General features: G+C 43.6%; 1 protein-coding gene across 1 annotated transcript in view; it reads right to left on the reverse strand.

The window, feature by feature from the left end:
• The window catches only part of LOC110494207 (E3 ubiquitin-protein ligase MARCHF9), a 31591-nt gene extending 13558 nt beyond the window's left edge, over positions 1–18033 (reverse strand). Inside the window, exon 1 of the mRNA XM_021569043.3 lies at positions 16211–18033. Within this exon, the coding sequence (XP_021424718.2) occupies positions 16211–16555 (345 nt within the window). The 5' untranslated portion in view covers positions 16556–18033. The remainder of the gene's footprint in view (positions 1–16210) is intronic.
• Between the last annotated feature and the right edge of the window lie 612 nt (positions 18034–18645).

Below are 18645 nucleotides of genomic sequence, written 5' to 3' on the forward strand. Positions count from 1 at the left end.
GATATAGAGACCTAATCAGAGGGAAAAAGGGAACAGGTGGGAAAAGGGGTGACGAGGTAGTTAGGAGGAGACAAGGCACAGCTGGGGGAAAGCGGGGGAGAAAAGGTAACCTAACAACGACCAGCAGAGGGAGACAGGGTGAAGGGAAAGGACAGAAACAAGACACAACATGACAGTACATGACAGTACATGACAGTACCCCCCCACTCACCGAGCGCCTCCTGGCGCACTCGAGGAGGAAACCTGGCGGCAACGGAGGAAATCATCGATCAGCGCACGGTCCAGCACGTCCCGAGAGGGAACCCAACTCCTCTCCTCAGGACCGTACCCCTCCCAATCTACTAGGTACTGATGACCACGGCCCCGAGGACGCATGTCCAAAATCCTACGGACCCTGTAGATGGGTGCGCCCTCGACAAGGATGGGGGGGGGGGGGGGGAAGACGAGCGGGGGCGCGAAGAACGGGCTTGATACAGGAGACATGGAAGACCGGGTGGACGCGACGAAGGTATCGCGGAAGAAGAAGTCGAACTGCGACAGGATTAATGACCTGAGAAATACGGAACGGACCAATGAACCGCGGGGTCAACTTGCGAGAAGTGGTCTTAAGGGGAAGGTTCTGAGTGGAGAGCCAAACTCTCTGACCGCGACAATATCTAGGACTCTTAGTTCTACGCTTATTAGCAGCCCTCACAGTCTGCGCCCTATAACGGCAAAGTGCAGACCTGACCCTCTTCCAGGTGCGCTCGCAACGTTGGACAAAAGCCTGAGCGGAGGGGACGCTGGACTCGGCGAACTGAGATGAGAACAGCGGAGGCTGGTACCCGAGGCTACTCTGAAAAGGAGATAGCCCGGTCGCAGACGAAGGAAGCGAGTTGTGGGCGTATTCTGCCCAGGGGAGCTGTTCTGACCAAGACGCAGGGTTGCGAAAAGAAAGACTGCGTAAGATGCGACCAATAGTCTGATTGGCCCGTTCTGCTTGACCGTTAGACTGGGGGTGAAAGCCGGAAGAGAGACTGACGGAAGCCCCAATCAAACGGCAAAACTCCCTCCAAAATTGAGACGTGAATTGCGGACCTCTGTCCGAAACGACGTCTGACGGAAGGCCATGAATTCTGAAAACATTCTCGATGATGATTTGTGCCGTCTCTTTAGCAGAAGGAAGCTTAGCAAGGGGAATAAAATGAGCCGCCTTAGAGAACCTGTCGACAACCGTAAGAATAACAGTCTTCCCCGCTGACGAAGGCAGTCCGGTGACAAAATCTAAGGCGATGTGAGACCACGGTCGAGAGGGAATGGGAAGCGGCCTGAGACGGCCGGCAGGAGGAGAGTTACCGGACTTAGTCTGCGCGCAGACCGAACAAGCAGCCACGAAGCGACGCGTGTCATGCTCCCGGGTGGGCCACCAAAAGCACTGGCGAATGGAAGCAAGCGTACCCCGAACGCCAGGGTGGCCGGCTAACTTGGCAGAGTGAGCCCACTGAAGAACGGCCAGACGAGTAGGAACGGGAACGAAAAGAAGGTTCCTGGGACAAGCGCGCGGCGACGGAGTTTGAGTGAGTGCTTGCTTTACCTGCCTCTCAATTCCCCAGACAGTCAACCCGACAACACGCCCCTCAGGGAGAATCCCCTCGGGGTCAGTGGAGGCTACTGAAGAACTGAAGAGACGAGATAAAGCATCAGGCTTGGTGTTCTTAGAGCCCGGACGATAAGAAATCACGAACTCGAAACGAGCGAAAAACAGCGCCCAGCGCGCCTGACGCGCATTAAGTCGTTTGGCAGAACGGATGTACTCAAGGTTCCTATGGTCAGTCCAAACGACAAAAGGAACGGTCGCCCCCTCCAACCACTGTCGCCATTCGCCTAGGGCTAAGCGGATGGCGAGCAGTTCGCGGTTTCCCACATCATAGTTACGTTCCGACGGCGACAGGCGATGAGAAAAATACGCGCAAGGGTGGACCTTGTCGTCAGAGAAGGAGCGCTGAGAAAGAATGGCTCCCACGCCCACCTCTGACGCGTCAACCTCGACAACGAACTGTCTAGAGACGTCAGGTGTAACAAGGATAGGTGCGGATGTAAAACGATTCTTGAGGAGATCAAAAGCTCCCTGGGCGGAAACGGACCACTTAAAGCACGTCTTGACAGAAGTAAGGGCTGTGAGAGGAGCTGCCACCTGACCGAAATTACGGATGAAACGACGATAGAAGTTCGCAAAGCCGAGAAAGCGCTGCAGCTCGACGCGTGACTTAGGGACGGGCCAATCAATGACAGCTTGGACCTTAGCGGGATCCATCTTAATGCCTTCAGCGGAAATAACAGAACCGAGAAATGAGACGGAGGAGGCATGAAAAGAGCACTTCTCAGCCTTCACAAAAAGACAATTCTCTAAAAGGCGCTGGAGGACACGTCGAACGTGCTGAACATGAATCTGGAGTGACGGTGAAAAAAATCAGGATATCGTCAAGGTAAACGAAAACAAAGATGTTCAGCATGTCTCTCAGGACATCATTGACTAATGCCTGAAAGACAGCTGGAGCGTTAGCGAGGCCGAAAGGAAGAACCCGGTATTCAAAGTGCCCTAACGGAGTGTTAAACGCCGTCTTCCACTCGTCCCCCTCCCTGATGCGCACGAGATGGTAAGCGTTACGAAGGTCCAACTTAGTGAAAAACCTGGCTCCCTGCAGGATCTCGAAGGCTGAAGACATAAGAGGAAGCGGATAACGATTCTTCACTGTTATGTCATTCAGCCCTCGATAATCTATGCAGGGGCGCAGGGACCCGTCCTTCTTCTTAACAAAAAAAAACCCCGCTCCGGCGGGAGAGGAGGAGGGGACTATGGTACCGGCGGCAAGAGCTACAGACAAATAATCTTCGAGAGCCTTACGTTCGGGAGCCGACAGAGAGTATAGTCTACCCCGGGGGGGAGTGGTTCCCGGAAGGAGATCAATACTACAATCATACGACCGGTGTGGAGGAAGAGAGGTGGCCCTGGACCGACTGAACACCGTGCGCAGATCGTGATATTCCTCCGGCACCCCTGTCAAATCACCAGGCTCCTCCTGTGAAGAAGAGACAGAGGAAACAGGAGGGATAGCAGACATTAAACATTTCACATGACAAGAGATGTTCCAGGAGAGGATAGAATTACTAGACCAATTAATGGAAGGATTATGACAAACTAGCCAGGGATGGCCCAAAACAACAGGTGTAAAAGGTGAACGAAAAATTAAAAAAGAAATGGTTTCGCTATGATTACCAGAAACAGTGAGGGTTAAAGGTAGCGTCTCACGCTGAATCCTGGGGAGAGGACTACCATCCAGGGCGAACAAGGCCGTGGACTCCCTTAACTGTCTGAGAGGAATGTCATGTTCCCGAGCCCAGGTCTCGTCCATAAAACAGCCCTCCGCCCCAGAGTCTATTAAGGCACTGCAGGAAGCTGACGAACCGGTCCAGCGTAGATGGACCGACAAGGTAGTGCAGGATCTTGAAGGAGAGACAGGAGTAGTAGCGCTCACCAGTAGCCCTCCGCTTACTGATGAGCTCTGGCTTTTACTGGACATGAAGTGACAAAATGACCAGCAGAACCGCAATAGAGACAGAGGCGGTTGGTGATTCTCCGTTCCCTCTCCTTAGTCGAGATGCGGATACCTCCCAGCTGCATAGGCTCAGCACCCGAGCCGGCAGAGGAAGATGGTAGTGATGCGGAGAGGGGGGCAACGGAGAACGCGAGCTCCTTTCCACGAGCTCGGTGACGAAGATCAACCCGTCGCTCAATGCGAATAGCGAGTTCAATCAAGGAATCCACGCTGGAAGGAACCTCCCGGGAGAGAATCTCATCCTTTACCTCTAAGCGGAGACCCTCCAGAAAACGAGCGAGCAAAGCCGGCTCGTTCCAGCCACTGGAGGCAGCAAGAGTGCGAAACTCAATAGAGTAGTCTGTTATGGATCGATTACCCTGACATAGGGAAGACAGGGCCCTGGAAGCCTCCTCCCCAAAAACAGATCGATCAAAAACCCGTATCATCTCCTCCTTAAAGTCCTGATACTGGTTAGTACACTCAGCCCTTGCCTCCCAGATTGCCGTGCCCCACTCACGAGCCCGTCCAGTAAGGAGAGATATGACGTAGGCGACACGAGCAGTGCTCCTGGAGTAAGTGTTGGGCTGGAGAGAAAACACAATATCACACTGGGTGAGGAACGAGCGGCATTCAGTGGGCTCCCCAGAGTAACACGGCGGGTTATTGATTCTGGGCTCCGGAGATTCGAAAGCCCTGGAAGTGGCCGGTGGATCGAGGCGGAGATGGTGAACCTGTTCTGTGAGGTTGGAGACTTGGGTGGCCAGGGTCTCAACGGCATGCCGAGCAGCAGACAATTCCTGCTTGTGTCTGCCTAGCATCGCTCCCTGGATCTCGACGGCTGAGTGGAGAGGATCCGAAGTCGCTGGGTCCATTCTTGGTCGGATTCTTCTGTTACGGTGCGTGAATGAGGACCCAAAAGCGAATTAACGTAAACAGAGCTTCTTTAATAACAAAACAAAACGTAGGCTCAGATGGACCGGCAGGTTCCGACAGGACAGGACAAGGTTGCAGCAAACATGACGATAGTCTGGTTCAGGCATGAACAACACAAACAAGAATCCGACAAGGACAGGAGCAGGAACAGAGAGAGATATAGAGACCTAATCAGAGGGAAAAAGGGAACAGGTGGGAAAAGGGGTGACGAGGTAGTTAGGAGGAGACAAGGCACAGCTGGGGAAAAGAGGGGGAGAAAAGGTAACCTAACAACGACCAGCAGAGGGAGACAGGGTGAAGGGAAAGGACAGAAACAAGACACAACATGACAGTACATGACAGTACATGACAGATTTAAAGTTAGATTTGATTTAGGTTGAGATGGAGATGTGAATCCAACATGTCAATTATTAATTTGTTGACAAACTATAATTAAAACCAGACTAAGTTAGTGGCACAGACGGAACTATCCAAGCAGAAGATACATCTCCTTCAAATGTTGTTATTTGCTGCATTAACATGCAAGCACAATTCAATTTGACTTTTGTAATACGGTAAATAGCCTAAAGTTGTCACGCCCTGATCTGTTCCACCTGTCCTTGTGCTTGTCTCCACCCCCTCCAGGTGTCGCTTATTATCAGCAGTGTATTTCTCCCTGTATTTCCTGTCTCTCTGTGCCAGTTTGTCTTGTTTTGCCAAGTCAACCAGTGTTTGTCCTAGCTCCTATTTTTCCCAGTCTCTGTTTTTTCCCTAGACTTCCTGGTTTTGACCCTTTCCTGTCCTGACGCCGAACCCGCCTGCCTGACCACTCTGCCTGTCCTGACCTCGAGCCTGCCTATCGCCTGGTACTGTTTGGACTCTGACCTGGTTTATGAACTCTCGCCTGTCCCCGACCTGTTTTTACCTACCCCTTTTGTTATAATAAATATCGGAGCTCAACCATCTGCCTCCTGTGTCTGCATTTGGGTCTCGCCTTGTGCTCTTATAAAAGTTAAGACGATCTTGCAAATGAATGTAACATTTGACCTTAAAATGAGTAACACATCCATGGGCACATTTTGAGGTTACTGTAACTATACATTTCTTCTTCAGTAATCATATAAAGCATTCATGTTCAAAATAGCAGACATAGGTCATCGCAGGTCTGTGGAGATCTTCAAAATCGCTGTAATAATCTTGAACGGCATTGATCACTTGCACCGTGTACTTTTAATGTAATCTCAACTGCAATCCAGGTCATTTGTTTTTTATATTAGTTGAAGCACAGTGATATCACATTCCTCTTTTGTACCGTATAAATTAATTAAATATCTGACATTTTGTTCCCATTTGAACTTTGCTGTGCGTTTAAATGGTTGAAAGTGAAGTGATAAGACGTTAGTGTGACAACTTAAAAAATATCAGACATTGTTTTTCCATTGGAATTTGGTTGTGCTTTTAGATGGTTGAAAGCATTGGAAATTCAACTGTCTTTTTGAGTGGGTGAATATAGGTTGTAATCTCATTGATCAATGTCTCAACCAAATGTTACCCAATTTTCCATGTTGAAATTATGTAGTGCCCAGTGTCCACTTAGGATAAAAACACTTTACAATTACGCACACAAAACACTTGAGCTTTTATGTGGTCCATTTCATGAACATACTTTACATTTTTACTACTGAACTTATTTAGGCTTGCCATAACAAAGGGGCTGAATACTTATTGACTCAAGACATTTCAGATTTTATTTATTTTATTACATTTACATTTTTTGTAATTTAGCAGACACTCTTATCCAGAGCGACTCACAGTTAGTGAGTGCATGAATTTTCATACTTTTTACTACTGGTCCCCTCATGGGAATCGAACCCACAACCCTGGCCTTGCAAGTACCATGCTCTACCAGTTGAGCCCCAAAAAATTCTACAAACATCCTAATTCATCCAAAATAGTAGGACTAATTTCTCTCACCCCTATTGCCCATATTTTGTTTTCTACATTGAGATGTTATTGGTCTCTGTAGTTCATTCTATGAACATTATATTGTATTTGAATCCTGCAACCAAGTGTATCTCAGTCTTGATCAATACTTATTATTGTCAATCAACACTTATTCTCAGCTAACAGCTAACAATCACAGACATGGACAAAACATTATTTTCATATACAAAGTGAATGTTGAAAGAATGTCTCCACAGAGTACTGAAAACGTTCCTGAACAATTCATGGAATGTGTCTGTCATGAACATTATTGGAATACCCTATGAATATCCTGGAAACCAACAATTGCTCGCTGGATTGTATCTTTGCCTCTGTCACTATGATGTTTTGGGGGATGAAGTATGGAGTATTGAGCATGGGTGGGACCAAACTTGATTCCCAACCTCCAAACACTCACAGAGTGCCCATCATAACAACTTAATATAAATAAGATTTGTTTCGGGGCATATAAATATCCACAGCAGTTGATGGTTCAATTGGCAAGGACTGAAGTAGCTGGGTCCAAAAAGAACCAGCAACATTATATAGGCTAATTCAAGGGTAAGTGAATCTGCTCCTTGGGTATAATGCCTTATAAATCAAATCATGTAGACAACTAAGTAACCAATGATTTATTTGTTAATGGGATGTTATGGAGAGACAGGTGAACCAATGATGACATAGAGTACGACAGTATGAGTCATAATACCCATAAAACCTAGCAGTCAAACAGGGATATGGTTCCAATAATTTTTCCACCATTCATTTTCCCATAGGGTATTTTAGAAACACTGTGTTTCATGTAGGCTTACCCTGGCGTGATGTTTTGATAACCGTGTAAATCTCTCTAGGACAAGGTGACTTTTATCAATATATTTGCAAGTATTTAACCCCCCCAAAATGAAATGCTAATTTACTGCTAATGTGGCTATAATAAAGAACTATAAATGCCATGATGACCTGCACAAGACTGGCAATAGAGGCAAAGGTCAGAATATCTGGATTAACTATCTAATGTTAGCTAAATGTAGTAATAATTTATACATTTAAATTTAGTAAATGTAATAAATTGGCTACATTTCTTAAAATGGACAATTCTGTGATCTGTCTTGTGCATGTTTTCAATTGACACAATACCTGTTAGCAAAGGTTTCAGTTAGTGATGACATGCAGGAGCTGGCCTTGCAGGGATTTTTAGTTTTGCATGGTCTACTTTGATGCATATTAACATGTTTGAATCTGAGAGTAAATAAAGGTGAATATATTGGTAATATTCAACTTGTTCGAGAGAGATTTACATGGTTATCAAAATGTCACGCCAATGTCAATGGAAGGCAGGTAATTAAATCATCAAAAGAAAAACGTGTTTATTATAGCCTACCCACTTGGCAAAAACTGTTTAAATCAACGTTGTTTCCATGTGATAGATTTCAACAAAACAATATATTTTGTTACGATGTTGAATCAACCTGGAAAACTGTTTGAATTGGACAAAAGTCATTAACGTAGGGTCAGTTCGTATTTTTACCCAACGTTTAACCTAAACCCAATGACAAGGTGACATTTTTTGTTGATTTCACATTGAATTCACATTAGTTGACAACTCCAAAACTAGATGGTGAACTGACTTCTGTGCCCAGTGGGTAGGGGTTATAGGTACATATGATGGGAAATAGGCCTTGTGTGAAATCATTGTCAATGCGAAAGAGATACCAATGCATGTAGGTCTAGATTATTTATGGTTCTCATAGAAATATCAAACATTATTTAAAAAAATCCAATTCAATTGCATGTGGCGCAGGAATCGCTGACTCGCTGCATTTTCCTAATCAAGACACCTGCTAGTAACTCTTAACTGGTTACGACAGCTCATGAGGTCTCCAAAATATATTTAGACTAGGTGTGACTCTAATGACTAAAGAGGCTTCATGCATAGCTTTTATTTTTACCCATAACAGTAGGAGTAAAATGTCTCTATTCTCACCACTTACAACCAATTTTCTACTCTGAGACGCTTTGTGAATACAGGCCCAGGCCGGTTGACCCACAGTGACACAGCATGTTCATCTCTCCATCTCAGGTTGACAGTGTCAACAGGGAGTCACCCCCATAACCGAGCCGCTGGAGAACGGCCTGCTAATGATCATGAATATTTGATACCTCCTGACGAGGTGGCTAATTGTGTTTGTCGAAGATAAATGGCAAGCACCACGGAGGTCGGGCCATCACCTGTTGAGACACTTAACCTGAAGAATCGATGAGGAGAAGGAATAGAGAAACTGTGATAGAAGTGTGATATGCAAACTGCTTTTTATACTGTTCAACATACCTTGTGTCAATTGAAGCTTATCCTCAATACTGAGAACTAAACTAATGGTGTTTTCTAATGCAAGAAAAAGCCTCTGAACCTTTCACCTATTACTACCTGTCAGGGCAAGGAGATTGAGGTTGTAACCTCATATAAATATCTTGGAATTTTAATTGATGACGACCTCTCTTGTAAATTGCATATTCAACAACTTACAAAAAAAATGAAGCTGAAAAGGGATTTTATTTTAGGAATAAGACCTGTTTTTCCTTTGAAGCCAGAAGGAGGCTAGTATCAGCTACATTTATGCCTTTACTAGACTATGGGGATATTTTATATATGAATGCTGCCGCTCAGTGTTTGAGATCAATTCACACTCTTTACCATGGCACTTAGAGATTTATTTTAAACTGCAAAACCCTTACGCACCACTGCACTTTGTATACCAGGGATGGCTGGCCTTCTCTAGTCACTCGTAGGCTCAGTCACTGGTATACCTTTATTTACAAAGCCATTTTTTATTTATTACCTTTTTATTTGTGCATTTTTATTGTTCAGAAATGTGGTGGGTACTCTCTTCGTTCGCTTGACTTTATCCTGCTAACTGTTCCAAATGTCCGAACTGAATTTGGTAAAAGGGCTTTTATGTACTCTGCGCCATCGTCTTGGAAAATACTTTAAAACTGGAAGAACTTGTCCTGATTGGTGTTTTTAAATCACTTGATGAAGGATTTTGAGGCTGATTCCCTGACCTGTCAATGTTTTTAATTTGCTTTTTTATACTCTTGTGAATTCAATGTTTTTTACAAGATTACTTGTACTCCCTGCACATTAAGTCTCCATCACGACACTCCTATTGTTGTCTGTCTGTAATTTTTTTGTAATGACTTGGTGCTGCCTATCTTGGCCAGGGCGCTCTTGAAAATTTTAATTTAATCTCAATGAGCCCTTCCTGGTTAAATAAAGGTTTAAAAAAATAATATATATATATATATAGGTGTAGTGCTATTGCACTGTATGTGATTAATGTTGTGCTCCTCAAAATCCTCAGCTTTTTCATGAAGTTGTTTCAAGGCCAACGGTTACCTCTCACTATGTTGGGTAAAAGGCTGACCATAACTAAGGTTGGGATCAATTCCATTTCAATTGCCCCCATTAACTGAAATGTACACTACCGTTCAAAAGTTTTTGTCCATTAAAATAACATGAAATTCATTAGAAATACAGTGTAGACATTGTTAATGTTGTAAATGACTATTGTAGCTGGAAACGGCAGATTTTTAATGGAATATCTACATAGGTGTACAGAGGCACATTATCAGCAACCATCACTCCTGTGTTCCAATGGCACGGTGTGTTAGCTAATCCAAGTTTATCATTTTAAAAGGCTAATTGATCATTAGAAAACCATTTTGCAATTATGTTAGCACAGCTGAGAACTGTTGTCCTGATTAAAGAAGCAATAAAACTCACGTCAACAGTGAAAAGGCGACTCTGGGATGCTGGCCTTCTACGCAGAGTTGCAAAGAAAAAGACATATCTCAGACTGGCCAATGAATAGAAAAGATTAAGCTGGGCAAAAGAACACAGACACTGGAGAGAGGAACTCTGCCTAGAAGGCCAGCATCCCGGAGTCGCCTCTTCACTGTTGACGTTGAGACTAGTGTTTTGCGGTTACTATTGAATGAAGCTGCCAGTTGAGGACTTGTGAGGAATCTGTTTCTCAAACTAGACACCCTAATGTACTTGTGCTCTTGCTCAGTTGTGCACCTGGGCCTCTCACCCCTCTTTTAAATAGTCATTTACAACATTAACAATGTCTACACTGTATTTCTGATCAATTTGATGTTATTTCAATGGACCAAAAATGTGCTTTTCTTTAAAAAACAAGGACATTTCTAAGTGACACCAAACTTTTGAAAGGTAGTTTATATTTTCCTCAATGGCATTCAATTAGAAACATTTGGAAATGGAATTGGAATTCCAGTTAACCTTATGAATTGACTGAATTGAAAACACAACTGACATTCAAGTGTTTATCAAGTTGAATATAACCTGGCTATAGAAAGGGCTGATGTATGAAAATTGAAAATGTCAAACTGTACCAATATCAAAGCCAAAGAGTAACCTTTTTTTGTGAATAGCTTACATAGAATCATCATAATGAAACCTCAAAAGCTAGAAAGGTACATGTAAAAATGAACGTTCTCAATTAACCATGTGGTTTTAAAAGAGATAACAGAATCCCTCAAATCTGCATTTTCTTTTCATCACCTATTTCCCACTCTATTGTTCTTTTCCCACCATACTACACTTTACCTAACTGTCCATCTCACCTCCCCCTCTCTCTATCCCTCGCTCTCCTTTGTCTCTTTCCCCTCCCCCACTGTCTTTCTCCATCTCTCATCATCGCTCCTTTATTATCTTGCTCTCTGCTTGGTTCATATCATTTAGGATGTACTACATAATGAGACACACACACACACACACGCACACAGACACAACCGCACATACACATATGTTGACATGTGCACAATTACACAGAGTTAGTGCTCCAGAAACACCTGACGGTGACAGAAAGGTTGTTATTGTCTCTGGTCTCAGACATAACTTACAACATTCCTCTCTGACTAGACCAGTGTGAAAAAACAGTGTATATGAATTCATGCACAAGGTGATCAGATTCTTTCACCCAGATGGTAATGACCACTTTCTGTATAGTTTCTATTCAGAGAACAAATACACAGGTAGAAGGAAGAATGCGATTTAACCGACTCAAGTTGATTATATCTTTAATGTAATGGAGTGGAATACAGTGTTCATGGTGTGTTTCAGCTAAAACCCTGGGATTGCATGTGGGAGTTGTCCATCTAGACAATCCACTGTGGGCACTCTTGGTTCCATGAGCATGTCTCTCCAGTGATGTTGGATGAATGTCAGAATCTGCCTGCAGTCCAATGCCTTACACATCAGCACTCTTCAACCAGCAGAGCCTGGGTCCATACACGTGCACCACCACCATTACCTCACTGCAAATAACATAGAGCTATAGCCAGCCGTTTCAAGGATATTCTTAGAACCATACTTTGAAAATGAATTATCATCTAGGATAAAAGACTCCTCGACCTCCCATTCGAAACCCACTTCCTAAGCTCTTCTTTATCTGCAGTCTTTCGGCTAAATGAGAAAATGTGACCCGTTTAATATACATGTACAATTAGAGGTTTGGAAGGAATACCATTCCCCAGTGCAGAGGTGGAATAATACACTTGACTGTAGATTTGTGATAAGGTTAGGGCCCTATACCCCTAGCTACATGGTTTTTGTCTTGCAGACTCCACAGTCCTCTCTTCATCTCTTATTTCCCTGCACAGTAAGTCCCCATCACGACACTCCTATAAATCAACTCCATGCGATGTTGTCATCTCCACTCTATTAATGGACCCACGTGCCTCCTTTCAAAGGATACCACCAAGCCTAATTAAAAGTGTTCAAAGGTCCTGTCTCATTTGATTCCCTCAGGGGATCCCTATATCATGGGACATGGTGCTGCAACAGAGACTGTTCCTATCTATAAAACTACAGCCCAAAGTTAGACTTAGCTTTGACAAATAGCCCAATTCAAACAAAATGTATTTTAATTTACTCAAGAATACAGGAAGTTGATTTGCTAGAGTAACAGACATTTTCTACCATCACTAATAGATTGAATTTTGTGCAAACAATAATCTTTGTTGATTAATTGTGATTGGATGTCATTATAAAAGGGCAAAAGTCATTAAATGCATTACCCAGGATGCACTTTACAACTGTATTTCACTTTATCTACTGGTAGCTTAGAGGTTAAGAGTGTTGTGCCAGTAACTGAAAGGTCGCTGGTTTGAATCCCTGAGCTGGCAAGGTTGAAAAATTGTCCGTTCTGCCCTTGAGCAAGGCAGTTAACCCCCAAACAACAACTGATCCCTGGGCGCCTATGGCGCTGATCCAGAGGGGTTGGGTTAAATGTGGAAGCACATTTCGATTGAATACATTCAGTTGTGCAACGGACTAGGTATGTCCTACTGTGTTAAAACTACTGTATGTCATTGTTGCTCCCTAACATGTTGTACACCTCTTCACATTATTTGTGTTTTCCTTTTTGCCTGTGATGAAATCCTGAAAAGGTTTGCGATTGATGAAAACCTTTCAAGACTGTTGGTGTTATACAGTAGTGTCAGGTTCAGACTGACATTGAATCAAATCACAACAATCAGATTAATATCGAAAGCACTTCTGTTAAAATCATGGTATGTACCTACAGTATTAATTTGTATCTGGTTCTTGATGGTGAAACCACTGCCTGTTTTACCCTGAAATTATCTACATGGAAACAACATATGGAAAAAATATGTATGTATGGAACAATGTATGGAACAACATGTGTATGGAACAATGTATTGAACAACATGTATGTATGGAACAATGTATGGAACAACATGTATATATGGAACAATGTATGGAACAATATTATGTACAGTGGGGCAAAAAAGTATTTAGTCAGCCACCAATTGTGCAAGTTCTCCCACTTAAAAAGATGAGAGAGGCCTGTAATTGTCATCATAGGTACACTTCAACTATGACAGACAAAATGAGAAAAAAAATCCAGAAAATCACATTGTAGGATTTTTAATGAATTTATCTACAAATGATGGTGGAAAATAAGTATTTGGTCAATAACAAAAGTTTATCTCAATACTTTGTTATATACCCTTTGTTGGCAATGACAGAGGTCAAACGTTTTCTGCAAGTCTTCACAAGGTTTTCACACACTGTTGCTGGTATTTTGGCCCATTCCTCCATGCAGATCTCCTCTAGAGCAGTGTTGCTTTGGGGCTATTGCTGGGCAACACGGACTTTCAACTCCCTCCAAAGATTTTCTATGGAGTTGAGATCTGGAGACTGGCTAGGCCACTCCAGGACCTTGAAATGCTTCTTACGAAGCCACTCCTTCGTTGCCCGGGCGGTGTGTTTGGGATCATTGTCATGCTGAAAGACCCAGCCACGTTTCATCTTCAATGCCCTTGCTGATGGAAGGAGGTTTTCACTCAAAATCTCACGATACATGGCCCCATTCATTCTTTCCTTTGCACGGATCAGTCGTCCTGGTCCCTTTGCAGAGAAACAGCCCCAAAGCATGATGTTTCCACCCCCATGCTTCACAGTAGGTATGGTGTTCTTTGGATGCAACTCAGCATTCTTTGTCCTCCAAACACGACGAGTTGAGTTTTTACCAAAAAGTTATATTTTGGTTTCATCTGACCATATGACATTCTCCCAATCTTCTTCTGGATCATCCAAATGCTCTCTAGCAAACTTCAGACGGGCCTGGACATGTACTGGCTTAAGCAGGGGGACACGTCTGGCACTGCAGGATTTGAGTCCCTGGCGGCGTAGTGTGTTACTGATGGTAGGCTTTGTTACTTTGGTCCCAGCTCTCTGCAAGTCATTCACTAGGTCCCCCTGTGTGGTTATGGGATTTTTGCTCACCATTCTTGTGATCATTTTGACCCCACGGGGTGAGATCTTGCGTGGAGCCCCAGATCGAGGGAGATTATCAGTGGTCTTGTATGTCTTCCATTTCCTAATAATTGCTCCCACAGTTGATTTCTTCAAACCAAGCTGCTTACCTATTGCAGATTCAGTCTTCCCAGCCTGGTGCAGGTCTACAATTTGACAGCTCTTTGATCTTGGCCATAGTGGAGTTTGGAGTGTGACTGTTTGAGGTTGTGGACAAGTGTCTTTTATACTGATAACAAGTTCAAACAGGTGCCATTAATACAGGTAATGAGTGGAGGACAGAGGAGCCTCTTAAAGAAGAAGTTACAGGTCTGTGAGAGCCAGAAATCTTGCTTGTTTGTAGGTGACCAAATACTTATTTTCCACCATCTTTTGCAAATAAATTCATTAAAAATCCTACAATGTGATTTTCTGGATTTTTTTTCCCTCATTTTGTCTGTCATAGTTGAAGTGTACCTATGATGAAAATTACAGGCCTCTCTCATCTTGTGGGAGAACTTGCACAATTGGTAGCTGACTAAATACTTTTTTGCCCCACTGTATGTATGTATGTATGTATGTATGTATGTATGTATGGAACAATGTATGGAACAATGTATGGAACAATGAATGTATGTATGTATGTATGTATGTATGTCTGGAACAATGTGTGGAACAAAATGTACATGTGGAACAATGTATGGAACAACATGTGTATGGTCTAGTAAAAGACAAACTGACGCACACCCACCAAAAACGTTATAGAGTTGCTGACTAAGTAAATTATAAAAATAAAGAAGGTAAGTCGCATACCCTAATTATGCTCCCAAACAGTTAATGCAACCAAAGTTTCGGCATGCAGTGCATTCCTTCCTTTATGTATTATTTATTTATTTGTATTATTATATTTATTTGTATTTATTTTCCATGTGTATGGAACAATGTATGGAACAAGATGTATGTTTGGAACAATGTATGGAACAATGTGTGTATGGAACAATGTATGCAACAAAACAACAATGTTTTGCCCATTGGAGACATTTCCATATTCTATGTGTTGCTTTCTGAAATTAGACTTTTGGCATCCTAATAGGGTCACAATGAATTCAACCAAAATCCTGTTTAAACTCCTCAATAGAAGGAACCTGTACCACTGTCTGTTTTGGCTGCAGCTGGAACATGATGATGCAGAAACACGTCAACAAAGTTTAAGTTAAAAGGTTTGTATCCGTTTTAGTTATTGGGTTCCAGGAAAATGTAACAGTCTGTATGGAGCCAATATGTCATATTATTATTATTTAAAAAGATATATATTTTACCAACCCAATCTTGTCTAATCGCTGCAACTCCCCTACGGGCTCGGAAGAGGAGAAGATGGGACAGGGCACAATTAACCTAGCGTCACCCATGTTAGGCGAGGGTTTGGCCGGGGAGGCTTTACTTGGCTCATCACACTCTAGCGACTTCTAGTGGCGGGCCGGGTGCCTGCAGGCTGACCCCGGTTGCCAGTTGAACGGTGTTTCCTCTGACACTTTGGTGCGGCTGATTTCCGAGATGCAGGGCCTTAGACTGCTGAGCCACTCGGGAGGCCCTGCCAATATGGGGTCTTTGGAGACAAAGCTTGGCTTGATCCAAACAGTTTGATCTTTGAACTGATAAAAGACATGCTTGTTTGCCATAGCCTAGTAGAGGGATACCTGAGCTTCCCTGCAGTGTGTGCTTATGTATAGACCTGAAATACAGTACATGCAAAGAACCAACTTATAAGCCTTGAAGAAACTTATAGAAATAACCCTGGAAACAATGGGTAGTCACAAGGAGCAGGGGGAAGGGTAGCCTAGACTTGGATAGATAGGTGAAGTGCAGGGCTACGGTTGAGGACAGGGGCGCCTACCTGTTCGGGGCCCTGGAAACAGATCCGGCACTGCGGCGAGCGCATGCCACTGTCCAAGCTGCTTGTGAGCGACACCGTGTCCAGGCCTGCTTGGAGCTTCTGATCCTTCTCCTCGAATGCCAGGCTGCGCGGCCGGGGATCGGTGCCATAGTACTCCTCCTCATCGTCCCGAATAGAGCAGTCGAAGCGTGGCCACCCGCAGCCTCCTACCCCGAGCCCTCGCATGCTGCTCGTTCGCCTGTCTGTGTCTGTGTCTGAATCGGTCTCCCGTCTTGAGCCAGACCGCATGAAAACCAGCACTTTCAGTTCATTGAAAAACATACGGATCCGGTACTTAAACATCATGAACTAGCCTACATAGGCAAAATGCAGCTGTAGGGTGAAATAGAAGGTATCAATAAAGGGAGTTGGATGAATCAGGCATTTAGTTTGCATGATTTGGGAGCCAAAGGGGGCTTTGTTAGTATTATTATTATTAATGCCAAGTGCGAGGCTATTTGTTTCAAGTAGCCTTCTCTAGCTATGGTATCAAAACAAAATATCAGAGGTGTCTATAAAAAGTATGGCTGCCGGGCACAAATCTTGGTCAATAGAAATCCAAATATGACAATGTAAATAGATTGTATCATTTCTTGATACATTTTTTCTGTTACCAAGTGTAGCCTATGATAGCCAATGCGGAAGTTTTTTAATGGATGGGCAGAGGTTTCTTTTCGCGAGTCAACGGATACCAATACAAAACCATCATGATAGCTTTCAGTGTGAGCGATTAGCATATCCAAACATCAATAAGATCAAACGGAATCCCCTCACGTTCATTTTCGACCCAGTCACTCATGGGACAATGCCAAAGCTTGAATTAAACGGGAGCTGCATTTAAGGGGAACCTTTAACATGGTTTTGAGCGAAAATGTGATATTCTATTTCAAGACGAGAGCGGAGCAAGATTGAGAGGGGTTCAGAGGAGCTTTGGAGTCTCAGGTATAATATACAATTATATTAATGCTATGGCATGAGTAATTCCACCGAGTCATTTTGGGGTGTTGCTTTCAGCTGTTTAGTCCATACAAAAAAGGCCAGTTGAAATTAAAACGAGATGGCAATCATCTCTCTTGTTTGTCCCTCAATGGCATGCTAGCCATCAGATCACCGTTTTTCTCGTCCCCTGTTTCCTTACCGTGTTTTTTCTGGCTGATAGATAGAGAATAGGCTACGTCCACACTGTTCCCCCTCCACACAAGTCCGAGAGACACTACTATCCAACGTGTTTGCATTTTAAACAGAATCGGACGAGACACCAAAAATGTGTAGAAAAACGCACATCACTTTGCCATTGAATTTCCATGCTGCTTTTTTATTCTTTCTGCAATGATTCCTGCACAACACAAACCAGGAAGAACGAAGATGCCAGGGAAGAACCCCCCAGAATAGGCGAACGAAGCGATTACTTCGCTATGCCAGTTAAACTTTGCCATCAAATAACGGGTTAGTTTACTACCAATAACTAATTTCACCAGTTCAATTAATAACAATAAGACGTTAATTTACATGGTTGCGCTGAAATACTTGCTTCCGACAGCAGACGTGCCTCCATCGAAATCTGATAACTGGAGGATCCTGCCATGGAAATGCATGCTAGCCGAATTGAAACAGATGTGTTTATCTATATTGTTGTTGTCGAATGATTATTATTATGATTATTCCTTCCTCCGTCTATCCGTAAAGGAAAAAGCTCCACCGTTTTGCTGCGCGTTGGCAGAAGCCGCTGTCCGAGGTGCTGATTTCCATGTGACGTTGCAGCCACGTGTTAGTCAGAGTGTCCCGGGAAATCTAAACGGTGTATGGACAAGGACGGACATTAGTAGTCTGCCACTGCAATAGGGTGTGTCTTTTATCAAATATCTCTCTCTTGTAACATGTGCCTATGCATCGTTTATTCAAAGCTTTCTCAAACAAGTCTATGCCTATCACCTAAACGCATACTAGGGTCTTGGCTTACATGGATGTTGTAATGATGCACATTGCTTCACTGGCCACCCCACCATTGAGGTGCTCTTTCATTAAGTTCAGCCAGGTGGTACTTGATGCCACAAATAAAATGTTTAACAAATTTCAAAGAACTCGGCCAAGCAGCATCAGACGATTATATAGATGAATTATGCCATAACTAGATTAGAGTTTAATCACAGCCAGATGAAAACATTAGTCATAGCGATATGGGAGCGAGGGTAAAGCCTTGTGTGTATTATGAGCGCTGTCTGGCCCGGCCGGACACCCGCGGAGAGTCACCCTGGGTCGAACTCTCTAGGGGCAGGATGCTCTCTATCGGCTACACATGCAGCAGCCTACGGAGTGCTGGATCCACGTGCGCCTCGCATGTACACAGAAGATTTTCACTCAATAATAAATTAGCTGAAAAATACATCTTCTTCGGG

Source organism: Oncorhynchus mykiss, chromosome 17 (assembly GCF_057628025.1).
Source record: "Oncorhynchus mykiss isolate SJ-2025 chromosome 17, ASM5762802v1, whole genome shotgun sequence".
Taxonomy (NCBI): Eukaryota; Metazoa; Chordata; class Actinopteri; order Salmoniformes; family Salmonidae; genus Oncorhynchus; species Oncorhynchus mykiss.